Source organism: Cherax quadricarinatus, chromosome 16 (assembly GCF_038502225.1).
Source record: "Cherax quadricarinatus isolate ZL_2023a chromosome 16, ASM3850222v1, whole genome shotgun sequence".
Classification (NCBI taxonomy): Eukaryota; Metazoa; Arthropoda; class Malacostraca; order Decapoda; family Parastacidae; genus Cherax; species Cherax quadricarinatus.
In genome coordinates, this window is record NC_091307.1 from 29,154,418 (window position 1) to 29,182,050 (window position 27,633).

A 27,633-nucleotide genomic window follows, 5' to 3' on the forward strand; every position below is an offset into this window, starting at 1 on the left:
CCTGAGTGCCTGAGCCACCCAGCCTTCAGCTAGTGTGCCAATGTTTACAAGCCAATGCAGACGATTCCACGCGTACATGCAATACATTTTGTATTATTCCATTGTTTTTATTGCTTTTAACTGCTAAATAAGCCACCATGGGCCCAAAGAAAGCTTCTAGTGTCAACCCTGTGATAAAAAGGGTGAGAAATACTATTGAATTAAATAGAGAGATAATCGCAAAGTATGAAAGTGGAGTGCGTGTCTCTGAGTTGGCCAGGTTATATAAGAAACCTCATTCAACCATCACTACTATCTTGGCCAACAAAAAGGCAATCAAGGAAGCTGTTGTTGTGAAAGGTGCAAGTATGCTTACAAAACAGGGATCGTAAATACTCAAAGATATGGAGAGGCTGTTGTTGGTGTGGATAAATAAGAAACAATTATCAGGAGATAGTATTTCTCAGTCAATAGTATGTGAAAAGGCAAGGCAGTTGCATGATGATCTAATTAAGAAAATGCCTGAAACTAGTGCTGATGTTAGTAAATTTAAGGCTAGCAAAGGTTGGCTTGAGAGATTTAACCCCAACCTGTTCTTGGGGTCGGTAAAAAATTCGAAAAAAAAAAAAAAATTATTTTTCTTATGAAAATTTTTTTGCCATCAATACTTACCGAGATATGGAGGCATGAAGTTGACAGAAATTGAACAGCATATGGCAACATCGCCAACTGCCAGTCACCCTGTAATAGTTTTTTTTTTTTCTTTTTTCTTTTTTTTTTTTTTAATATTTTATTTTTTCAAGAAACTTTTATGGCCTCTGAGACCAATATAAAGACTATTTGGTATATATTCACCCATTGTATACTACACAATAACAGCACAAACTTTGCTGTCATTATATTGTTTATATTTGTTTACACAAACCAACAATAAAAAATGTTGTTTATTACTATTTTTCTATCATATATATACTCATATATAGTCACTGGACAGGTTCCTATAACTACAAGAGGTTCTGAAAGCTTGTAGTTGTGTGTTGGTGGACTTGTAAATATGTTGAGTCACTGGTGTGTCTTGTGTCACAATGATGCATCATACCATCACTCACTAACCCTCACTGCCTTCCACAACACATCCCTTCCTTCCCACACACCTACCTTCCTTCATTCCATCCTCTCATCTCTTCCTACCTACCTTCCCTCCTCCTTCCTCTCATCTCTTCCTACCTACTTTCCCTTCTTCCTTCCTTCCCTCCCTCCTTCCTTCCCTCCCTCCTTCCTTCCCTCCCTCCTTCCTTCCCTCCCTCCCTCCTTCCTTCCTTCCTTCCCTCCCTCCTTTCTTCACTCCTTCCTTCCCCCCTTCCTTCCTTCCCTCCTTCCTTCCCTCCTTCCTTCCTTCCCTCCTTCCTTCCCTCCCTCCTTCCTTCCTTCCCTCCTTCCCTCCTTCCTTCCTTCCCTCCTTCCTTTCTTCCCTCCTTGCTTCCTTCCCTCCTTCCTTCAAGTAACTTTTCTGGCCTGTGAGACCAATATAAGGTATATTGAATGTATATTCACTCATTGTCTGCTATACAGTAACCTCACAAACAGTTATTAAATTGTTTACAAGATATGTTTACACAAACCAACAATAAAAAATGTTATTTATTACTATTTTTCTATCACATATATACACATATAAAGTCACTGTACACTTCCCAGAACTTCTACAGCTTCTGTAAAGCTCGTAGTTGTTGTGTAGGGGTGGACTTGTAAATATGCTGAGTCACCGGCCTAATTAGTGTCACAATGACAAATAACACCACCACACACCACCCTCACTGCCTGTCAACACCCATCCCTTCCTCTCCACCCCACCAACCCACATGGAAATAAGTCACTGTCTGAATTTTTTGAGTTATCCTAAGTTGATGGTCCCCTTCCCTTCTTCCCTCCTTCCTTCCTTCATCTCTTCCATTCTTCTTTCCTTCTCATCTCTTCCTTCTTTCCTCCCTTTCTTCTACGTTCCTTCCCTCCTCCTCCTCCCTTCCTTCCTTCCTTCAGGTTGGTTTCCTGGGCATTGCTTTCGGTCACAAACTCCTCAAAACCATGAAATTTATCTTCACTGACACTTCCATCTGTGTTTGAACTGTCACTTGGGAACAAAAGAGCCCCAATTAGCCAAGGAGTGAGGAGTTTCTTACCGCTAGACATGGTGAACAAGGTGTAATAAAATGGCTTTCCCACAATACACCACTGGGTCCCCGATCTTTTTTATACCACACACACTGACCATGGAGACCCATTCTCTCACATCCAGGACTACCAGCCTTTTCCTGCTTGATTTGAGGACACTACAATTTATGCGTACTAGTACAGCACCAACCCTGGAGCGTAAGCCATACTAGTACAGCACCAACCCTGAAAGGGTTAACTATCACCTCTCTTGTTAGTATCAGCCTGTACCTCGCACCGTTTTGGAGTAGCCGGGTGAGTCACGTGATCAGTGGCGTGATCGCACCCGAGTTGGGAGTTGCCTTGCCTTCCTCTCCCTCTCTCTTCTGTTAGTCTTTGTTCGATTAACATCCCTCCCTCTCTTGTCTCTGGTTGTGTTCGTTATTTAGACTCTGTTTGGTAGAGTATGATTTCAGTGGCGAGACAAAACATACTTCTCGTAACTCTGTGTAACTCTGTTCACAGAGCATAATTTAGACTTAGTGAATTTCGACATTTTACTGAGGTAGTGTGTTGTACTGACACTGAGTTAACCCTGGTCCTGAGCTGTAGCTTCTAAACTAATTTGCTTGGTATCTAAGCACCATCGTAGTTGGGGATTTGGTTATGCTGAACCTAGATTCAGTATTAAGGGAGTTTTATGCCTTTTGTGGACGATCTGTAGAAAGTCCCCAGTTAGGGTTGTTATTTTGTCTTCTTGTTCCTGACTCCGTGTTACTGCTGCTTGTGACTTTATTGCTGTTGGCGAATGGTCGCCATACTATTCAGGCAAGTTGCTCTGATTGCCAGGTTGGTTAGGAAGAAAAATTATTTGAGGATGTTTAGTCAGTCACTGGTTAAGTCGAGTCGAGTCTTGAGACATAACAGACTACTTGGAGCACATACACACACACATTCACTTGTATATATTAGTATTATGTTTATAATTGCTGACAATGTAGCAGACAGTACTTAAGAACCATAAATATATGAAATGTGCCTTCAGCATTATTATACTGCATAGGAGCTTATATCCTTAATTATATAAAGAGCTTTTACTTTGATTCTGTCCACCCAAACAACTTTAACTTTGTTAATAAACATCTTAATTTTATTTTTGATTAGTTAGTAACCTACCAGTTGAGATCCTAAAGCACTATTCAACTTATTGCAATTTTAATGGATAACTGGACCAAGATATTGACTACTTGTTACAAAAACCCAGTAACAGGCTGAATGCTAGAGAGGCAGACCTTTCTAGTATTCAGTGGAGATGTCTATGCTTAATAGATATTGCATTTTTTGTAACACTGACCACTTTAGAAAAATTCTAACAAGTTGTCAAAAGCAGACAACATTGGACGGCTTCTTTATCAAAGAAAAAATCAAATGCTAGTGAATCCCCATCATATTCAAGTGTTGCTGCAGAGACAGAAAAGAGAAAAAACACCAGATGGGCACTTACCTGATGTTTTTAAGGAAGATGACAACCTTTCCAAACAATAACATTTCTCAACCTTCCTTTTAGGCCATCAGCACTTCTCAAGAAACGTAAAGTGCAGTTAAATTTTCATTTATTTCACGTATTTGCTGTTTTTAGTTTTCATGTATGATTTTATGCATGCAAATATTATTATACAGGTTTAAATAAGCAATATTTTCACTTAAAATGTTTTATAGCTGGTAATTTTTGGGGTCTGGAACGTATTAATCTCATGTACATTATTTCTTATGAGAAAATTTTTTTCAATATTCGTACAACTCACTATTAGAACAGCCTCCTGGAATGGATTAAGTTTGAATATTGAAGCACCATTGTATAATGAGCAAGAGGAAATGCTTTGATAAGTTGTTTGTACCTTTGTGACTGTGACAGTGGTCTTGTATTGGATATAATTCTATACACTGGTACTAAAACATTGGAAGATACTAGGAAGTTATTGGGTACCTCAGGTGATTTGGTGAGAATAATGATGGAACCAAATTTTGCTATGTATTAAAGGTGAAAATAGGAATTTGGTAATTCTTTCTTCTTTCAACAACCCAGCCATATGCCACTGAAGCAGGGTGCCCCCCCCCAAAAAAAAAAAAAAGTTTCTCTTTTCAACTTTAGTAATGTATACAGGAGAAGGGGTTACTTGCCCATTGCTCCCGGCATTTTAGTCAACCCTTATGGAGGAAGAATTCTGTTCCACTTCCCCATGGAAATTTTTTTAAAAAACTGTATATAAACCACCATCAGCAACTACTGAGGATTCACAGAACAGTTAAGGAAGATAGATAGCTGCCTGAATAGGTTAGAAATCCCACACCAAATATTATACTCCTTAGAGATTTTAATCTCCCACACATAAAATGGCTCAATACAACATTATCCCAGAAATTACTTCTGGAGGCACCCTGGCTCAACAGGTACATACCAGGGAACTAATGAGGCATTGTGAAAAGTATTCAGTGATATTCACAAACAACGAGGAACTAATCAAGTGACATAATTACAAAAACAATATACTCTGACCACAACATTATAGATGTACAAACGAGTATTAACTCAGGGTTGGAGAACTGCAGCACTAATGCAAGAGGAGGAATATTCAGTAAGTTTAATTTTAACAACCATAGAACTGACTGGAAAAAAAATAAACCAAGCACTATCAGACATATCCTGGGAATCAGACATGACCACCTTAAATCCCCACCAGTACCTGGAGAAGTTGAATACAGAAGCATACCAGTTCTGTACCACTGAGGAAGCCCAGAAGATGATCAGATGTAGAGAGCATAGGCAATGGCACAGAAGAAAACAGGTTACTGAACTGCTGAGCCCTTTCAGGGTTTCGGCGGTACTAGTACGGCTTACGTACCTGGGTCCTTGATGTACTAGTACAGTGGACCCCCGCATACCGTTGGCCTTACATAACATTAAATCCGCATACCGATACATTTTATCGCTAAGATTTTGCCTCACATACCGCTAAAAAACCCGCTCAACGCTGTTCGTCCGAGATGCGTCTAATGTGCGGCCTGAGCCAGCCTCACATGTTCCACCGGTGGCATTGTTTACCAGCCAGCCTCCGCGGTAACATCCAAGCATACAATCGGAACATTTTGTATTATTACAGTGTTTTTGGTGATTTTATCTGGAAAATAAGTGACCATGGGCCCCAAGAAAGCTTCTAGTGCCAACCCTACAGGAATAAGGGTGAGAATTACTATAGAGATGAAGAAAGAGATCATTGATAAGTATGAAAGTGGAGTGCGTGTCTCCGAGCTGGCCAGGTTGTACACAAAACCCCAGTCAACCATCGCTACTATTGTGGGCAACAAAAAGGCAATCAAGGAAGCTGTTCTTGCCAAAGGTTTAACTGTGTTTTCAAAACAGAGACCGCAAGTGATGGAAGATGTTGAGAGACTCTTATTGGTGTGGATAAATGAAAAAACAGATAGCAGGAGATAGCATCTCTCAAGTGATCATAAGTGAAAAGGCTAGGAAGTTGCATCAGGATTTAATTAAAAAAATGCCTGCAACTAGTGATGATGCGAGTGAATTTTAGGCCAGCAAAGGTTGGTTTGAGAGATTTAAGAAGCATAGTGGCATACATAGTGTGATAAGGCATGGTAAGGCTGCCAGTTCGGACCACAAAGCAGCTGAAAAATATGTGCAGGAATTCAAGGAGTAAATAGACAGTGAAGGACTGAAACCTGAACAAGTGTTAAATTGTGATGAAACAGGCCTGTTTTGGAAGAAAATGCCAAGCAGGACCTACATTACTCAGGAGGAAAAGGCACTCCCAGGACATAAGCCTATGAAAGACAGGCTTACTCTGTTGATGTGTTCCAATGCTACTGGTGATTGCAAAGTGAAGCCTTTATTAGTGTATCACTCAGAAACTCCCAGAGCGTTCAGGCAAAAGAATATCCTCAAGGCTAATTTGTGTGTGCTGTGGAGGGCAAACAGTAAGGCATGGGTTACTAGGGACTTTTTCTATGACTGGTTACACCATGCATTTGCCCCCAATGTGAAAGATTACCTAACTGAAAAGAAATTAGATCTTAAGTGCCTCCTGGTGTTAGACAATACCCCTGGTCATCCTACAGACGTGGCAGAGTGACTTTATGGAGACATGAAGTTCATTAAGGTGAAGTTTTTGCCTCCTAATACCACTCCTCTCCTGCAGCCCATGGACCAGCAGGTTATTGCAAACTTCAAAAAACTGTACACAAAAGCTCTGTTTGAAAGGTGCTTTGTAGTGACCTAAGAAACTCAACTGACTCTAAGAGAGTTTTGGAGAGATCACTTTAATATCCTCAATTGTGTAAACCTTATAGGTAAGGCTTGGGAGGGAGTGATTAAGAGGACCTTGAACTCTGCTTGGAAGAAACTGTGGCCAGAATGTGTAGACCAAAGGGATTTTGAAGGATTTGAGGCTAACCCTGAGAGGAGTATGCCAGTTGAGGAATCAACTGTGGCATTGGGGAAGTCCTTGGGGTTGGAGGTTAGTGGGGATGATGTGGAAGAGTTGGTGGAGGAGGACAATGAAGAACTAACCACTGATGAGCTGCTAGATCAACTTCAACAGCAAGAGGCCAGACCTGAGGAAACTGGTTCGGAGGAGGGGAGAGAGAAATTGAAGAAATTGCCTACTATAAAGATTAAGGAAATCTGTGCAATGTGGCTGAAAGTGCAAACCTTTATGGATGAAAATCACCCTCACACAGCTATTGCAAGCTGTGCTGGTGACTATTACACTGACAATGTTGTGAAACACTTTAGGGAAGTCATAAAGGAACGAGAGGTACAGGCCACTATGGACAGATATGTTGTGCGACAGAAGTCCAGTGACTCTGAAGCTGGTCCTAGTGGCATTAAAAGAAGAAGGGAAGTAACCCCAGAAAAGGACTTGACACCTCAAGTCTTAACCCTTTGACTGTCGCGGTCGTATATGTACGTCATAGGAGATACCGTGTTTGACGTATCTATACGCATAAATTCTAGCGGCTTCAAATCAAGCAGGAGAAAGCTGGTAGGCCCACATGTGAGAGAATGGGTCTCCATGGTCAGTGTGCACCATATAAAAAAAATCGGGGAGCCAGTGGTGCATTGTGGGAATACCATTTCAGTCGTCCTTTTTCAGCATGTCTAGCGGTAAGAAATATGTGACTTCCCTTCAAATCTGGGACTCTTCTCTTCCCAAGTGATGCTCTAACACGATGGAAGTGTCAATGAAGATCAATTTCATGATTTGGAGGAGTTTGAGACCAAAAGCAATGGAGGAGGAGGAGGAGGAGGAAGAGGAGGAGGAAGAAGAGGAGGAGGAGGAAGAAGAGGAGGAGGAAGGAAGGAGGAAGAGGAAGGAAGGAGGAAGAGGAAGGAAGGAGGGAGGAGGAGGAAGGAGGGAGGAGGAAGAAGGAGGGAGGAGGAAGAAGGAGGGAGGAGGTGGGAGGGAGGAGGAGGAAGGAGGGAGGGAGGAAGAAGGAGGGAGGAGGAGGAAGGGAGGAGGAAGGAGGGAGGGAGGAGGAGGAAGGTGGAAGAAGGAGGAAGGAGGAAGGAAGAAGAAGAAGAAGAAGAAGAAGAAGAAGAAGAAGAAGAAGAAGAAGAAGAAGAAGAAGAAGAAGAAGAAGAAGAAGAAGAAGAAGAAGAAGAAGAAGAAGAAGAAGAAGAAGAAGAAGAAGAAGAAGAAGAAGAAGAAGAAGAAGAAGAAGAAGAAGAAGAAGAAGAAGAAGAAGAAGAAGAAGAAGAAGAAGAAGAAGAAGAAGAAGAAGACCTAATACCTAATAATAATAATATGTAATAATATGTTCCCTTGAGGCATGAAAACAGTTCACCCCATGACAGTGACAAGATAAGGGGAGATAACATCTGATAAGAGCTGACCTTTGATGAGCGTAAACGAGGGTGGAGGGAGGGGGGCAGCTGTCCATCTGTCAAGAGCGAGGAGGAGGAGGAGGAAGAGGAGGAAGAGGAAGAGGAGGAGGAAGAGGAGGAGGAAGAGGAGGAGGAGGAGGAGGAGGAGGAGGAGGAGGAGGAGGAGGAGGAGGAGGAGGAGGAGGAGGAGGAGGAGGAGGAGGAGGAGGAGGAGGAGGAAGAGGAGGAGGAGGAGGAGGAAGAGGAGGAGGAAGAGGAGGAGGAAGAGGAGGAGGAAGAGGAGGAGGAAGAGGAGGAGGAAGAGGAAGAAGAAGAAGAAGAAGAGGAAGAAGAACAGGAGGAGGAGGAGGAGGAACATTTGTCTGTCTGTCTATTTGTCTGTCTGCCAAACTCCCTGTCTATCCGTCTAGCTCTGTCTCAGAGAGAGCCACAAGACAGTGTCATCATCACCTTTACTCACATCTTCAAGCAGAGTATAGCACTTTGTCTGGATTTTTTGGGTTATCCTAGGTAATTTACACTATGTATAGTTGTATTTATGTGTACCTGTGAGACAGAGATAGACAGAGAGAGAGAAAGAGAGACAGATTGAAAGAGATAGAATGAGGGAGAAAGATAATTAGATAGAATGGAGGGGAAGCAGCATCGGACCCCATTGTTTTGACAGGCAGTAGAGGCAGTGACTAATGAGACAATATGTCATTTTGACAGCTGCCCACCCTGACTCAAAACAATTATAAGCCACACACTCACACCCAAGACAAGCTTGCTGAAGGGTGATAATAGCAGTTTTATGAAAGTATCTAGTGACTATATATGTGTATATATATTATAGAAACCAGAAGCAAGAAGGGAAGGCAGGAATGAAGGAAGGACTAGATGAAAGGAAGGAAAAAAGTAATGAAGGGCAGATGAAGGAATGTAGGAAGAGAGGTGGAATGCCCTCCAGGTAGCCTCCAGGAAGGAAAGGAATGAAGGAAATTAGGAAGGAAGGATGACACACGACCATTTACCTAGGATAGCTACATAACACAACTGCCTGCTAATACTTTGAAGAAAACTGCTCAGACGAGGTGTTTTGTCTTTGCACATAAAAAAAAAAAAAAATTCAACAAAAATGCACACACACTGATTTTATGTGAGTGCCATTAGTATGTGACACCATGTTTTATGTGTGAGTGTAAAACACCACTTGTGTATGACACCATGTTTTATGTGTAAGAGTGTAAACACCACTGTGTATGACACCATGTTTTATGTGTGAGTGTACCACTGTGTATGACACCATGTTTTATGTGTGAGTGTAAAACACCACTGTGTATGACACCATGTTTTATGTGTGAGTGTAAAACACCATTGTGTATGACACCATGTTTTATGTGTGAGTGTAAAACACCTGTATGACACCATGTTTTATGTGTAAGAGTGTAAAACACCACTGTGTATGACACCATGTTTCACAGAGTTCCACAAGCTACAGAACTTCTAGGAGTTTGTTCAGTGACTGTATATTGGTATATATATTATAGAACAATAGTAATAAAAAAATTTTGTATTGTTTGTTTTTGTAAACAAGTTTTGTAAACAATATATTGATAATTATGTTTGTGTGCTTATTGTGTTGTATACAACGAGTGTATATATGTACATTGCACCTTACTTTGGTCTCACAAGCCACATAAGTTATGTAAAAAAATAAAATAGTGAAAAAAAAACAACAAACCTTCAAATACAAGTAAACCAAAGTTTACCGGTGGGATGGCGGCAGTCAACGCGCTGTTACCATCTGTGACTCATTTTCTGCAAACTTCATGCCTCTATATCTCGGTAAGTACTGATGGGAAAAATTTTTTTTGGGACTAAAACAATCAGAAAAATAATCTTAACATTTTCATAAGAAAAAATAATTTTTTTTTTTTTCGAATATTTTGCGACACCAGGAGCAACTTCAGGATTGGGCCCTTCGACAGTCAAAGGGTTAATAGACTCTCTCCTCCTCCCATCCCATCAATCATCACCAGATCTTCAATAAAGGTAAGTGTCATGTAATTGTGCATGCCTTTTTCAGTTTGTGTGTATTAAAATTAATATTTCATGTGGTAAAAATGTTTTTTTTCATATTTTGGGGTGTCTTGCACGGATTAATTTGATTTCCATTATTTCTTATGGGGAAAATTCATCCACATAACGATAATTTCGCATAACAATGAGCTCTCATGAACGGATTAATATCGTTATGCGGGGTCCACTGTACTCATAAATTCTAGCGCCTTCAAATCTAGTGAAAGAAAGCTGGAAGGCCTACATATGAAAGAATGGGTCTATGTGGTCAGTGTGCGCAGTATAAAAAAAAATCCTGCAGCACACAGTGCGTAATGAGAAAAAAAAAACTTTGACCGTGTTTTTGGATTAAAACAGCGATTTTGCACTCTATTTTCGTATGGTATTTATTGTTGTATTCTAGTTTTCCTGGTCTCATTTGATAGAATGGAAGACATATTGCAGAAATTGAGATGATTTTGACTGGTTTTACAATGAAACGTACCTTGAATTTGAGCTCAAAGTAGCAGAAATGTTCGATTTTTACCAAAGTTCAAAAGTAAACAAATCATGCTAAGAGTCCAATACACATCAACTGGTGAGTCTTAATATTCTTTCACAAGTGCGCCGATATTATTTATACCATTTCTACACTAATGCAGTAGTCTGCATAACAGTAAATCTTCTATTTTTTTTGAGAATAAAAATATAAAATGGAAAGCAAAAATATAAAATGGAAAGCAAAAGAATGTAAGAGGGGCGTGGGGATGTGACTAATGAACAGAGGAAATGTTATTTTAGTGCCAGGAATGTCTTTCTTGTTTATTCTGGACCCTGTTTGGAAATTGGCATGTTTTGAAATTTGTGTGAAATTGTCAAAATTGCTAAATTCTGATCACTGTATTGGATAGTTGAAATTGGTAAATAGGTGGTTTCTTGTACTCATTTGATAGAAAAAATGGAGTTCTAGCGAAATAGGTATGATTTTTGTCGACTAGTACAGTGGAATTGGCTGAAAATAGGGCTCAAAGTGGGCAAAATCGCTGATGCGTAAACATCGTTGAGACCGCTAACTTTGCAAGAGCATAATTCCATAAGTTTTCCATCAAATTTCATACTTTTGGTGTCATTATGATCGGGAAAAGATTCTCTATCTTTTCATGAGAAAAAATAATTTTTTTTCTTTTTTGAAATTTGGGGGACCCTGGGAAAAAAGTCTCTGAGAGGGCTTGTGGACCCTGAAAAGGTTAAAAACAAATACAGTGGTCCCTCGTTTTTTGTAATTAATCCGTTCCTGGAGGAGCTACTATAAACGAAATTTACGATTTGCGAATCAATTTTCCCCATAAGAAATAATGTAAATACAATTAATCTGTTCCTGACACTCAGAAGTATTAAAACAAAAAAATTTTTTACATGAAATATACATGTAGTACATAAACAATACAATGTGAAATGATGAATGAAACATTAACAGCATAACACTTACCTTTATTGGAGATTCTTCTTAGTGTATGGGAGACTGGAGAAGAGACATTGGATTGTTTACAGTTTGGAAGGGAAATCCCCTTCCAGCAACACCTCAGGTACCAATTGCTTCTCTGGAGTTGCTTCTCTTCCCTGTTTTTTAATGCCACTAGGACCACCTTGAGAGTCACTCTAGTCCTGTCTCACAAAGTAACTGTGGAGAGAGCTCTGTTTCTGGCATCTCTTTAACACTTCCCTAAAATGGCCCAAGACTTTGTCACTGTACATATTTCTCACCTTCTTTACCACAGGCTTGGCACTAGGAGCTTTCTTTGGAACCATGGTAGCTTATTTAGTACTTCCAAGCACTAAAATGAGTGGAATATTATGAAATATTTCGTAGGAGCACTTGAGGGGACCTTCACTCACTGGTAAACAATGCCAGACTGGCTGGGAAGGGAGGCCTCCCTGGCTCACTGTGCGTACGTGTTCCGGACGAACTACTATTCGCGAGTCAACCTATGAAAAGCGAGTCCATGTTTATACGAAAATACCCCTATGATTGGCGAAATTTACGATTGCCGAGAACTACCAAAAGCGAGGGACCACTGTATATCGCAACAGAAGAAAGATAGCCTTAGCTGAGAGATCACCGAATTACAGCAAAAACTTAGGATGTCATACCTAACAGAAGTAGCACAGTGGAACTCCAGTTTTCATACATAATCTGTTCCAGAAGGTAATTCTAAATCTGAAACATACAAAAACTGAAGCAATATTTCCCGTAAGAAACAATGTAAATACAACTAATCCATTCCAGACACCCAAAAATATTAACAAAAAATATATTTTTTAACTCCTTGGCTTTCAAGACCCCAAATCCTGAAGTGTGTCTGTGTTGCAAAATATTTAAAAAAAAAAAAAAATTAATTAACCCTTTGACTGTCGCGGTCGTATATACATGTCATAGGAGATACAGTGTTTGACGTATCTATACGCATAAATTCTAGCGGCTTCAAATCAAGCAGGAGAAAGCTGGTAGGCCCACATGTGAGAGAATGGGTCTCCATGGTCAGTGTGCACCACATAAAAAAAATCGGGGAGCCAGTGGTGAATTGTGGGAATACCATTTCAGTCGTCCTTTTTCAGCATGTCTAGCGGTAAGAAATATGTGACTCCCAAGCAAATCTGGGACTCTTCTCTTCCCAAGTGATGCTCTAACACAGATGGAAGTGTCATTGAAGATCAATTTCATGATTTCGAGGAGTTTGAGACCATAAGCAATGGAGGAGGAGGAGGAGGAGGAAGAAGAGGAGGAGGAAGAGGAAGGAGGGAGGAGGAAGGAGGGAAGAGGAAGGAGGGAGGAGGGAGGAGGAAGGAGGGAGGAAGAAGGAGGGAGGAGGGAGGAGGAAGGAAGGAGGGAGGAGGAGGAGGGAGGGAGGAGGAGGGAGGTGGAAGGAGGGAGGGAGGTGGAGGGAGGAGGAGGAAGGAGGAGGAAGGAGGATGAAGGAGGAGGGAGGAGGAGGAAGGAGGAGGAAGGTGGAGGAAGGTGGAGGAAGGTGGAGGGAGGTGGAGGGAGGAGGAGGAAGGAGGAGGAAGGAGGGAGGAAGAAGAAGAAGAAGGGAGGAAGAAGAAGAAGGGAGGAAGAAGAAGAAGAAGAATACCTAATAATAATAATATGTAATAATATGTTCCCTTGAGGCATGAAAACAGTTCACCCCATGACAGTGACAAGATAAGGGGAGATAACATCTGATAAGAGCTGACCTTTGATGAGCATAAACGAGGGTGGAGGGAGGGGGGCAGCTGTCCATCTGTCAAGAGCCAGGAGGAGGAGGAGGAGAAGAAGAAGGAGGAGGAGAAGGAGAAGAAGAAGGAGGAGGAGAAGGAGAAGAAGGAGGAGGAGAAGGAGAAGAAGGAGGAGGAGAAGGAGAAGAAGAAGGAGAAGGAGAAGAAGGAGGAGGAGAAGGAGAAGGAGGAGGAGGAGAAGGAGAAGGAGAAGAAGGAGGAGGAGAAGGAGAAGAAGAAGGAGAAGGAGAAGGAGGAGGAGGAGAAGGAGAAGAGGGAGGAGGAGAAGGAGGAGGAGGAGGAGAAGGAGAAAGAGAAGGAGAAGAAGGAGGAGGAGAAGGAGAAGAGGGAGGAGGAGGAGGAGGAGGAGAAGGAGGAGAAGAAGGAGGAGGAGAAGGAGGAGAAGGAGGAGGAGGAGAAGGAGGAGGAGAAGGAGGAGGAGGAGAAGGAGAAGAAGAAGGAGGAGAAGGAGAAGAAGGAGGAGGAGAAGGAGAAGAGGGAGGAAGAGAAGGAGGAGGAGGAGAAGGAGAAGAAGGAGGAGGAGAAGGAGAAGAAGGAGGAGGAGAAGGAGAAGGAGGAGAAGGAGAAGGAGGAGGAGGAGAAGGAGAAGGAGGAGAAGGAGAAGGAGAAGAAGAAGGAGAAGGAGAAGAAGGAGGAGGAGAAGGAGAAGAGGGAGGAAGAGAAGGAGGAGGAGGAGAAGGAGAAGAAGGAGGAGGAGAAGGAGAAGAAGGAGGAGGAGAAGGAGGAGAAGGAGAAGAAGGAGAAGAGGGAGGAGGAGGAGAAGGAGAAAAAGAAGGAGGAGAAGGAGAAGGAGGAGGAGAAGAAGAAGGAAGGAGGAGAAGGAGAAGAAGGAGGAGGAGAAGGAGAAGGAGGAGGAGGAGGAGAAGGAGAAGAAGGAGGAGGAGAAGGAGAAGGAGAAGGAAGAGGAGAAGGAGGAGGAGGAGAAGACGACGACGAACAAACATTTGTCTGTCTGTCTGCCAAGCTCCCTGTCTATCCGTCTAGCTCTGTCTCAGAGAGCCACAAGACTGTGTCATCATCACGTTTACTCACATCTTCAAGCAGAGTATAGCACTTTGTCTGGATTTTTTGGGTTATCCTAGGTAATTTAAGCTATGTATACTTGTATTTATGTGTACCTGTGAGACAGAGATAGACAGACAGAGAGAAAGAGAGAGACAGATTGAAAGAGATAGAATGAGGGAGAAAGATAATTAGATAGAATGGAGGGGAAGCAGCATCCGACCCCATTGTTTTGACAGGTGGGAGGGGGAGTGAGTAATGAGACAATATGTCATTTTGACAGCTGTGGACTCCTGACTCAAAACAATTATAAGCCACACACTCGCACCCAAGACAAGCTTGCTGAATGGTGATAATAGCAGTTTTATGAAAGTATCTAGTGACTATATATGTGTATATATATTATAGAAACCAGAAGCAAGAAGGGAAGGCAGGAATGAAGGAAGGACTAGATGAAAGGAAGGAAAAAAGTAAGGAAGGACAGATGAAGGAATGTAGGAAGAGAGGTGGAATGCCCTCCAGGTAGCCTCCAGGTAGGAAAGGAATGAAGGAAATTAGGAAGGAAGGAATGATGACACACGACCATTTACCTAGGATAACTACATAACACAACTGCCTGCTAATACTTCGAAGAAAACTGCTCAGACGAGGTATTTTGTCTTTGCACATAAAAAAAAACTTCCACAAAAATGCACACACACTGATTTTATGTGTGAGGAGTGTAAAACACCATTGTGTATGACACCATGTTTTATGTGTGAGGAGTCTAAAACACCACTGTGTATGACACCATGTTTCAAAGAGTTCCACAAGCTGCAGAACTTCTAGGAATATGTTCAGTGACTGTATATTGGTATATATATTATAGAACAATAGTAATAAACAATTTTTTGTATTGTTTGTTTTTGTAAACAAGTTTTGTAAACAATATATTGATAATTATGCTTGTGTGCTTATTGTGTTGTATACAACGAGTGTATATATGTACATTGCACCTTACTTTGGTCTCACAGGCCACGTAAGTTATGTGAAAAAATAAAATAGTGAAAAAAACAACAAACCTTCAAATACAAGTAAACTAAAGTTTACCGGGTGAGCGGCAGTCGCCGCTGTTGCCATACGAGGCTCATTTTCTGCAAACTTCATGCCTCTATATCTGGGTAAGTACTGATGTCAAAAAAAAAATTTCGGGACTAAAACAATCAGAAAAATAATCTTAACATTTTCATAAGAAAAAATAATTTTTTTTTTTTTCGAATATTTTGCGACACCAGGAGACACTTCAGGATTGGGCCCTTCGACAGTCAAAGGGCTAAAAAAGATGCCAATTTCAAAACAGGGTCTAGAATAAACAATGCTGACATTCCTGGCACTAAAATAACATTTTCTCTGTTCATCAGTCATGTATCCATGCCCCTCTTATATTACTCTTACTTTCTAGTTTAAATTTTTGTTCACAAAAAATAGAAGATTTACTGTTATGCAGACTACTTCATTATTGTAATATGTAATTGTATGAATAATGTCAACCCATTCATGACTGCACATTAGAATGGCTAGTTGGACACTTACTGGACAGTGACGTCATTTGTTTACTCTTGAACATCAGCAAAAATTTAACATTTCCACTACTTTGACCTCAATTTCAAAGTTCTTTTCATCATGAACCAATCAAAATCATCTCTATTTCTGTCATATGAGATGAAGAAAATGAGAATACAACCATAAATACTATAAGAAAATACATATCAAAGTTGGCGTTTTCATCCAAAAATACGGTCAGTTTTTTTTTCTCATTATGCACTGCGTGCTACAGGATTTTTTTTATACTGCGCACACTGACCACACAGACCCATTCTCTCGCATGTGGGCCTACCAGCTTTCTCCTGCTTGATTTGAAGCCGCTAGAATTTTAGTATATTAATACGTCAAAAACATTGGCTCATAAGACGTAGATATATGACACTAACAGTCAAAGGACTGAAGAATAACTATAGTTTTACATACAGAAAACAATGAGAAATAAATATAAAGCACTAATGAAATGGATAAATGAACATTTAAATCACTATTACTTACCTTATCGAAGGCTCTTGTTGGGAGGAGTTTGTTTGGAGACAGGACAAAATACTTAAATATGATGGGCTAATATCAACTCTTCAGCTTATTTATCTATCACAATTCATCTAACATGACATAATAAACAATATTAATAACATAGAAACATGATATATACTCTAAAATGAATAAAATATGTTACGTATGTAACACTATTCCCACTGACACAAATGTACGTAATTTATAAATAAGAAATATTTACACTTTATACTGTTAATGCTACACTTTATCGCTGGCTGGCGATAGTCTTTATCGATTCTTGCTGCTTTTACCATTAAACTGTCCAAACGTAGATCTACGTTATTTTTACATGCTTTCAAATGGGGAAAATAAAGGTCAGAGTGCTACACACATGAACATAGATCTACATTTGGACAGTTTAAGGGTTAATATCGTACATTTCATAGAATCACTGAAGAAGGCACATTCTCCCCTCTCTCTCAGCCCTTTACCAAAGGGCTGGCACTAGGAACTTTCTTCGGGCCCATGGTGGCTTATTTCGCAGTCACAGTCAATAAAAAAGCACAAAAATTGCAAAATGTTTTGGATGAATGCTCACTCAACCAGTGACAAAGCTAGGCTGACAGTGTTCCCAGGCAGGTGGATGTATCTGATATTTACGATTTCCGGATTGAGGTCCAACATCCAGAACAAAATTTTGCCCAAAAAAGGGTTCTAAATCCGAAACGTTCGATATCCAGTATATGCAAAAACCAGAGTTCCACTGTACAAAGGGAACAAAAAGCCATACAGGATATTGCAAGAAACCCAAAATATTTCAATTCTTATGCAAAATCCAAGCTAAGAACTACCTGTAGAACTGGACCATTATTGAGAGGAAACTCTTATACAGATGATGAACAGGAAATGAGTGAAATTCTCCAAGAACAGTATGAGTCAATGCTCAGCAACCCACTAAATAACAGCAGGGTAGAGAATGCAGAAACATTTTTTCACTCCAGCAGAAGGCTGTGCCGACCAACTGACATCAGTATGTCCCACAGATTTCAAAAAAGAAATAGATAACATGCCCACTCACTCAGCACCTGGACCAGATTCATAGAATGCCCTATTTATAAAAAAAGTGCAAAGTACCATTACCATGAGCCCTCAGTATTCTTTGGAGAAAGAGCTTAGATCTAGGTGAAATATCAGAGACCTTAAAGAGTGCAGATATCATTCCTTTGCATAAGGGAGGTACAGTGGACCCTCGGTTATCGGCTGTTCCTGTTATCGGCCAACTTGGTGATCGGCTGTTTTTTTTGGCTCCCGGTGATCGGCCATTTCGGACACGTCCGTCCGCCGGCTGGGGCCGCTTGCATGTCAGTTTGGCTGTCTCTCGGTGTGTGAGGAAGCTTCCGCTCATACATCCAAACATTTCACTTGTTTTCTATTGTTTTTCTTGAGTTTTTTGCAGTGCAACTGAGAAATAAGTAACCATGGCTCAAAAGAAAGTTCCTAGTAAAGTTCCTGTGGTAAAGAAAGTGAGAAACACCATGGAATTTAAGTGTGAAATGTAGCAGGCATGCAGGGAGTGTAGCAGGCATGCAGGGAGTGTAGCAGGCATGCAGGGAGTGCAGCAGGCATGCAGGAAGTGTAGCAGGCATTCCAGAAGCCAGCATTAGTCTTCAATAAAGGTATGTAATAGTACTGATAGTACTATTACATACGTACTGTAGGTAGTAGGTTGGTAGACAGCAACCACCCAGGGAAGTACTACCGTCCTGCCAGATGACTGTGAAACAGAAACCTGTAACTGTTTTGCATGAAGGTAGGATTGCTGGTTTCTTTTTCTGTCTCATAAAAACGCTAGATAACAGGGATATCTTGCTACTCCTACTTACACTTTGGTCACACTTCACAGACATGCACATGCATATATATATACAGACATCTAGGTTTTTCTCCTTTTTCTAAATAGCTCTTCTTCTTCTTTATTTCTTCTATGGTCCATGGGGAAGTGAAAAAGAATCTTTCCTCCGTAAGCCATGCGTGTCGTATGAGGCGACTAAAATGCCAGGAGCAATGGGCTAGTAACCCCTTCTCCTGTAGACATTTACTAAAAAAGAGAAGAAGAAAAACTTTATAAAACTGGGATGCTTGAATGTGCGTGGATGTAGTGCGGATGACAAGAAACAGATGATTGCTGATGTTATGAATGAAAAGAAGTTGGAGGTCCTGGCCCTAAGCGAAACAAAGCTGAAGGGGGTAGGGGAGTTTCAGTGGGGGGAAATAAATGGGATTAAATCTGGAGTATCTGAGAGAGTTAGAGCAAAGGAAGGGGCAGCAGTAATGTTGAATGATCAGTTATGGAAGGAGAAAAGAGAATATGAATGTGTAAATTCAAGAATTATGTGGATTAAAATAAAGGTTGGATGCGAGAAGTGGGTCATAATAAGCGTGTATGCACCTGGAGAAGAGAGGAATGCAGAGGAGAGAGAGAGATTTTGGGAGATGTTAAGGGAATGTATAGGAGCCTTTGAACCAAGTGAGAGAGTAATTGTGGTAGGGGACCTGAATGCTAAAGTAGGAGAAACTTTTAGAGAGGGTGTGGTAGGTAAGTTTGGAGTGCCAGGTGTAAATGATAATGGGAGCCCTTTGATTGAACTTTGTATAGAAAGGGGTTTAGTTATAGGTAATACATATTTTAAGAAAAAGAGGATAAATAAGCATACAAGATATGATGTAGGGCGAAATGACAGTAGTTTGTTGGATTATGTATTGGTAGATAAAAGACTGTTGAGTAGACTTCAGGATGTACATGTTTATAGAGGGGCCACAGATATATCAGATCACTTTCTAGTCGTAGCTACACTGAGAGTAAAAGGTAGATGGGATACAAGGAGAATAGAAGCATCAGGGAAGAGAGAGGTGAAGGTTTATAAACTAAAAGAGGAGGCAGTTAGGGTAAGATATAAACAGCTATTGGAGGATAGATGGGCTAATGAGAGCATAAGCAATGGGGTCGAAGAGGTATGGGGTAGGTTTAAAAATGTAGTGTTAGAGTGTTCAGCAGAAGTTTGTGGTTACAGGAAAGTGGGTGCGGGAGGGAAGAGGAGCGATTGGTGGAATGATGATGTAAAGAGAGTAGTAAAGGAGAAAAAGTTAGCATATGAGAAGTTTTTACAAAGTAGAAGTGATGCAAGGAGGGAAGAGTATATGGAGAAAAAGAGAGAGGTTAAGAGAGTGGTGAAGCAATGTAAAAAGAGAGCAAATGAGAGAGTGGGTGAGATGTTATCAACAAATTTTGTTGAAAATAAGAAAAAGTTTTGGAGTGAGATTAACAGGTTAAGAAAGCCTAGAGAACAAATGGATTTGTCAGTTATAAATAGGAGAGGAGAGTTATTAAATGGAGAGTTAGAGGTATTGGGAAGATGGAGGGAATATTTTGAGGAATTGTTAAATGTTGAAGATAGGGAAGCTGTGATTTCGTGTATAGGGCAAGGAGGAATAACATCTTGTAGGAGTGAAGAAGAGCCAGTTGTGAGTGTGGGGGAAGTTCGTAAGGCAGTAGGTAAAATGAAAGGGGGTAAGGCAGCCGGGATTGATGGGATAAAGATAGAAATGTTAAAAGCAGGTGGGGATGTAGTTTTGGAGTGGTTGGTGCAATTATTTAATAAATGTATGGAAGAGGGTAAGGTACCTAGGGATTGGCAGAGAGCATGCATAGTTCCTTTGTATAAAGGCAAAGGGGATAAAAGAGAGTGCAAAAATTATAGGGGGATAAGTGTGTTGAGTATACCTGGTAAAGTGTGTGGTAGAGTTATTATTGAAAGAATTAAGAGTAAGACGGAGAATAGGATAGCAGATGAACAAGGAGGCTATAGGAAAGGTAGGGGGTGTGTGGACCAGGTGTTTACAGTGAAACATATAAGTGAACAGTATTTAGATAAGGCTAAAGAGGTCTTTGTGGCATTTATGGATTTGGAAAAGGCGTATGACAGGGTGGATAGGGGGGCAATGTGGCAGATGTTGCAGGTGTATGGTGTAGGAGGTAGGTTACTGAAAGCAGTGAAGAGATTTTACGAGGATAGTGAGGCTCAAGTTAGAGTATGTAGGAAAGAGGGAAATTATTTCCCAGTAAAAGTAGGCCTTAGACAAGGATGTGTGATGTCACCGTGGTTGTTTAATATATTTATAGATGGGGTTGTAAGAGAAGTAAATGCGAGGGTCTTGGCAAGAGGCGTGGAGTTAAAAGATAAAGAATCACACACAAAGTGGGAGTTGTCACAGCTGCTCTTTGCTGATGACACTGTGCTCTTGGGAGATTCTGAAGAGAAGTTGCAGAGATTGGTGGATGAATTTGGTAGGGTGTGCAAAAGAAGAAAATTAAAGGTGAATACAGGAAAGAGTAAGGTTATGAGGATAACAAAAAGATTAGGTGATGAAAGATTGGATATCAGATTGGAGGGAGAGAGTATGGAGGAGGTGAATGTATTCAGATATTTGGGAGTGGACGTGTCAGCGGATGGGTCTATGAAAGATGAGGTAAATCATAGAATTGATGAGGGGAAAAGGGTGAGTGGTGCACTTAGGAGTCTGTGGAGACAAAGAACTTTGTCCTTGGAGGCAAAGAGGGGAGTGTATGAGAGTATAGTTTTACCAACGCTCTTGTATGGGTGTGAAGCATGGGTGATGAATGTTGCAGCGAGGAGAAGGCTGGAGGCAGTGGAGATGTCATATCTGAGGGCAATGTGTGGTGTGAATATAATGCAGAGAATTCGTAGTTTGGAAGTTAGGAGGACGTGCTGGATTACCAAAACTGTTGTCCAGAGGGCTGAGGAAGGGTTGTTGAGGTGGTTCGGACATGTAGAGAGAATGGAGCAAAACAGAATGACTTCAAGAGTGTATCAGTCTGTAGTGGAAGGAAGGCGGGGTAGGGGTCGGCCTAGGAAAGGTTGGAGGGAGGGGGTAAAGGAGGTTTTGTGTGCGAGGGGCTTGGACTTCCAGCAGGCATGCGTGAGCGTGTTTGATAGGAGTGAATGGAGACAAATGGTTTTTAATACTTGACGTGCTGTTGGAGTGTGAGCAAAGTAACATTTATGAAGGGGTTCAGGGAAACCGGCAGGCCGGACTTGAGTCCTGGAGATGGGAAGTACAGTGCCTGCACTCTGAAGGAGGGGTGTTAATGTTGCAGTTTAAAAACTGTAGTGTAAAGCACCCTTCTGGCAAGACAGTGATGGAGCGAATGATGGTGAAAGTTTTTCTTTTTCGGGCCACCCTGCCTTGGTGGGAATCGGCCAGTGTGATAATAAAAAAAAAAAAATAATAGTACTGATTTAATTGTTAAACTTTTTTTTGTGAATGTTTTTGTGTGGAATGGATTAATTGTATTTACATTAATTCTTATGGGGAATATTATTTCGGTTTTTGGCCATTTCGGTTTTAGGTCAAGCTTCTGAAACGGATTACAGCCGATAATCGAGGGTCCACTGTAGTAGAGCACTAGCTAAAAATTACAGAACAGTAGCCCTAACTTCCCACATCATAAAAATCTTTGAAAGAGTCATGAGATGGCAGATTACAAATTACATAGAACAGTACAACCAGCATAACCCAAACCAGCACTGTTTCAGAGCAGGACGATCATGCCTGTCACAGGTGCTGAACCACTAACAGAATTATGGAGATGTTGGAATGCAACCAAAATGCGGATGTGATACACACAGATTTTGCAAAAGCATTTGACAAATGAGATCATAGGGTGATAGCACACACAGAGAGAGCCATAGGCATTACAGGGAAGGTAGGCAGATAGATTTTCAAGTTCCTAACACAAAAAGTCATAGTAAACAAGATTAAAATCCAACATCAGTGAGGTAAAATGCTCGGTTCCCCAAGGCACTGTCCTGGCACTGCTGCTGTTGCTCATCCTCATAGCACACAAATTAAAACACCCATCACAGTTTTGTGTCATCTGCAGATGACACTAAAATGAGCATAAAAATCACTACAGTAAAAGACACTGAAAAATTACAGGAAGATAAAAGAAGTGTTTTCCAGTGAGCAGTGGAGAACATGACATTCAATGGCGATAAGTTCCAACTGCTTAGGTATGGAAAGAATGAAAACTCAAAAGGAACACTGTATACAAAACTCAAGAGGATCATCAAATATAAAGGAACACGTGAAAGACTTGGGAATAACTATGTCACCTGACCTTTCTTTCAAAGAACATAAGACAAGGGTCACAACAGCCAGGAAGAATGACAGGGTGGGTATTGAGAACCTTCAAAACAAGGGAAGTAATGCCAATGGTGACACTTTTCAAATTGCTAATACTCTCTCATTTGGAATATTGCTCAGTGTTAATGGCCCTGTTCAAGGAAGGAGAAATATCAGAGCTTGAAGAAATACAGAGATCATTTATGGCCTGCATAGAGCCAATAAAGCATTTAAACTATCATATTCAAAGTCAATGGCTTCTCAGGTCAGTGGAGCTGAAGTTATTTGCTCTTCATTTCTGTCAAGTGCTCATCACATATCAGTTGGTCACCCTCATTTGTCATTTGAGACACTGGAGTAGCAGTTAAGTGTCACCAGCAAATTGGGAGACTGATGGTTGTGTATCATCCTGGTACCGGTGACACAGATTCCTTGGTTTTTGATGAATTTGGAGTTCTTATTGAGTTGTTTTGCAAAGAAGTCATCATCATCTTGTGTATGGCGAGTAATTACTGGATTTGTCTGCAACAGAAACCTTATTTATAAGAGTTCCTGGAACTAACATATACAGAAGGACCCTCGTATCTGCAGGGGATACGTTCCAAGTACCTGTAGCAGATACAAAAACCATAGATAGTAGAGAACCCTATATGTGGGAAGAATCAGTGGCAGTGTGGGGAGGGTCATGCGTGCGAGTAGTTTTATCCATCTGTGCAGCCTTGTCTAAGTCCAAACTTCCATATCAATTACTTAGTCAACATGGCTGCTATTACTACTAGCATCTCTTATCTGGTATCATCCTGAAAACAGTCCTGTGACAAATCTCTCTAGTTGTCATAAACAATTTGTTTTTCCTTTACTCCCCACTTTTCTCATCAATACATTTTAACCACAGAACAAAAAAAAAATGGTTAGTGATACTGGAAGTTAAAAGAGGGCAAAACAAGAGCCTTATTATGAACATTGAGAAATCTATTTTTAGCAGGGCTTGGTTAAGTGTTGATACAGTAATTTCAAACTTTGAACACTTAGAAAAAGATTACAAGATTATCTTCCCTGAGTGAAAGAATCAAAGTTATGAGACTTCCCAAGATAACAATGATGTATTTAGCAGGTGCTCATTGTTCAAATGTAAGTGAATGGTTTAAATTCTCAAACAAAAAAAAAATATTTAGGCCTGTGGGTCTTATTTAGAACAAAGAAGCAAAAAAAAAAAAAAAAAAAAAAAAAGAATGATTATGACAATTCCAGCTCAGTAAGACAAGCTGCTTTAGATTTCATATATAATATGGTGCAACCTCTATATGCTGAACACTATTAACCCACAATTCCAATCTGACATGTATCACACTTCCGGTGGGTTAAATGAGTAATACTCTAATGAAAAAGCTTAAAGAAAAATCATACCTCTAGGAAAAGGGCATCATTTTTAAGTTTAAAAGACACTTGGTGATAACCATTGGGTAGCTGGTCTGCTGTTTGGTTAAGTAAGGCTGCAAGTTCCATCAAATCAATGGTAAGAACTCTCTTCTCCAACTGAAAAGCAATATTAACAACATTAATACAGTTGTAATGCAAGTGCTATAAACACTGATTAATGAAAAATTAAATCCCCAAAGCTCAGAATGGAAAGGATCTGTATATTTCAGCTTGGTTACCACACAGAGAAGACTCAGGCTGGGACCCATCCCAGTGAACCTTCCAGTACCCATACCTCAATCACAAACCCTCTTCAATGGATCTTCTAAAGAGGGTCTCTGAGACCAAAATATACAGATCTTTCCAATACGCACTTTATTTTTCATCCATGTAAGATTCACTGTCTCACATTAACATATAAATAAATTCTGGAATTTTACAATAAACTTGCATTATAAATGCAAACCTTCGATAAACTTCTCTAAACACAAAGAAATAACTTATATATAACGGTTACAATTAATTTAGTAAGACTTACAATATCAGTGTAATAGTCCCAGGTGTCTTTATCAGCAACAGAAGAGTTGGCAAGCTCCCACAACTGTTCTTTGGCATCTCTCGACAGGATCTCAACATCAGTGTCAACACGAATTTCAAGCATTAACTGATCAATCTGAAAAAATGACAATAATACAGCAATGCTGAATAATATATTGCATATACATATACATACTGTATATGCATATACAGATCTAAGATAAAAAAAATATATAAAGTGATAAAAGCAGAAATTGTCCATGAAGAAGTGAAACAATTCTTCCTTTGTAAGCCATGCATGTCATAAGAGGCAACTAAAATGCCGGGAGCAAGGGGCTAGTAACTCCTCCTCCTGTATACATTACTAAATTTATAAAGAAAATTTTTCATTTTTTCTTTTTAGGTCACCCTGCCTTGGTGGGATACGGCCGGTTTGTTGGAAGAAAAAAAAATGAAATATTATCAACATTAAAAAAAAAAAAAAATACACTGCAGTCTTATGGCCATGTAGTGAATGTTATGTACAATATATAAATACAAAGATTCAAATGAATTAGCCTGATCTCAGGTATATACAAGTCAACATGATATGCATGTGAATGCAGTAGGGCCCCCCGCTTTATGGTATTTCGGCTTACAGCGTTCCACTAATACGGACATGGTCATATGGTCACCATGAGCCACCAGGTATGTTTACATTCTCCACGGCCTCCGCGTCTCTCCATTATGTCTGGAAACTTTTGCAAACTTTCCAGTGTTTTAAAGTTATTTCATATTTTATGTATACATTAGGGCACCACTTACATGGCAGGTTAGGTTTCAGGCTACTGCCAGAAAGCAGACATCGCCGGAAAGCAGAATGCCATTTTTTTCCACTTATAAATGCATGTAAATGCCAGATAACAAATTTATATTAACATATACAGTAGGGCCCTGCTTTATGACGTTTCGCCTTACGGCATTCTGCTAATATGGCGATTTCAAATTATGACCAAAATTTACTATGCGGTGAGCAGTCTTTCAAATATGGTGTGCCCCACCCAGTTTGTTTACGTTCAAAGTGAGCACAACTCGCTATTATGTCTGGAAATTTTCCAAAATTTCAAGTGTTTTAAAGTTATTACATATTTTGTATGTACTCTGATAATTATACAGTGGACCCCCGCTTAACGATCACCTCCAAATGCGACCAATTATGTAAGTGTATTTATGTAAGTGCATTTGTACGTGTATGTTTGGGGGTCTGAAATGGACTAATCTACTTCACAATATTCCTTATGGGAAAAAATTCGGTCAGTACTGGCACCTGAACATACTACTGGAATGAAAAAAGTTCGTTAACCGGGGGTCCACTGTACTTATGTGTACCTGTACCTAAATATATTTACATACTATGTTGGCATGAAGGTACACACTAAAATCACTAAGTCTCTCTCTACTCGATGCCATATAATCTCTTGGGTGCATTAAATGTTGTATATTATGTTCACATAGACATTTCCATTAACCCCTTCAGGGTCCAAGGCCCAAATCTGAAGTGGTGCCCCAGTGTCCAAGAATTTTCAAAAAAAATTTTTTTTATTTTTTCTTATGAAATGGTAGAGAATCTTTTTGTGAAGGTAATAAAACAAAAAGTACGAAATTTGATGGAAAATTGACGAAATTATGCTCTCGCGAATTTTGATGTGTCAGCGATATTTACGAATCGGCGATTTTGCCGACTTTGACTCCCATTTTAGGCCAATTACATTATTCCAGTCAACCAAATTCTTAGCTATTTCACTAGTATTACTTCTATTCTATCAATTGAGCACAAGAAATCACCAAGTCAACTGTTTCAACTACAAAATAAAGTGATCGGAAATTGGTAATTTGGCCAATTTAACACAAAGTTCAAAATATTTCAATTTCAAAATAGGGTCCAGAATAAACAATGTAAGTATTCCTGGAACTAAATTAACATTTCCTCTGTTCATTAGTTATGACTTGGCTGGCTACCATACCTCTCAGACCTGACTTCCTACAAATAAAAGCTCACCTCTCACTCTACATTAAGACTACAAATATTTTAAGGTAAGTAATGGGTGTACTGTGTGTGCATTATACTTTTTATTGTTTTTAATGCCTATTCTATTACTAACTTAATAGTATATGTTAGTGTAAACTTGTTATGTCATTTATATGCATTTATAAGTGGAAAAAATGGCGTTCTGCTTTCCGGCGATGTCTGCTTTCCAGCAATAACCTGGAACCTAACCTGCTATATAAGTGGGGCCCTACTGTATTAAATTAGCAATAGAACTAGGCATTAAAACACAATAAAAAGTAAAATACACATACAGTACACTCATTATTTACCTCAAAATATTTGTAGTCTTAATGTGGGGCAAAAGGTGTGTAGTATTTACTGTAAGAAATCAGGTGTGGTAGCCCTCCTGTCCACCCTCCTCACACATAATATACTATGACGCTTAAAGCGCCCTAGACTGCATGTACAGTACACTCATCACTTACTGCCTTTACTACACAGCATCACAAGCCAGCACTATCCTAAACAATGCTAAAAGTCTATCAGTACTTAACTACAACATTAGGTCCTTAAGCAAACACTATGATGACCTCCTGGCACTCCTTGAATCACTAAAGACACCCTTCTCCTGCATTATTCTTACCGAGACCTGGCTTAAGCAGGACACAATAGATATCTACCCTCTACCAGGATACACAGCAATCCACAACTGCAGACCATACCAAGTTGGGGGTGGTATTGCAATCTATTACTCTAACCAATTATCTTGTATTAGCACCACTTGCTTTAGTGATGAATATGGAGAATACATTTTTGCTAATTTTACTGTAAAAAACCTTAAGACGCCTATTACAATCAGTGCCATTTACCGGATACCCCACACAAACATCCCAAATTTCAATGAGAAACTAAAGGCACTAATAACAAACAGACAAATGAATAAGCACCACCTTCTCTTAGCTGGAGACTTCAATATCAACCTTGGCCTACTAGATGATCAGCCTGTAACTGA

General features: G+C 40.1%; 1 protein-coding gene across 16 annotated transcripts in view; it reads right to left on the minus strand.

Moving 5' to 3' along the window:
* LOC128688974 (prominin-1) overlaps positions 1-27,633 on the minus strand; it is a 1,112,830-nt gene that overhangs the window by 77,185 nt on the left and 1,008,012 nt on the right. For all 16 annotated transcript variants that reach the window (XM_070085551.1, XM_070085543.1, XM_070085554.1 and 13 more), the window contains 2 exons: positions 24,594-24,728; positions 24,044-24,172 (listed from right to left, as the gene is read on the minus strand). In XM_070085551.1, the coding sequence (XP_069941652.1) occupies positions 24,044-24,172; positions 24,594-24,728 (264 nt within the window). The remainder of the gene's footprint in view (positions 1-24,043; positions 24,173-24,593; positions 24,729-27,633) is intronic.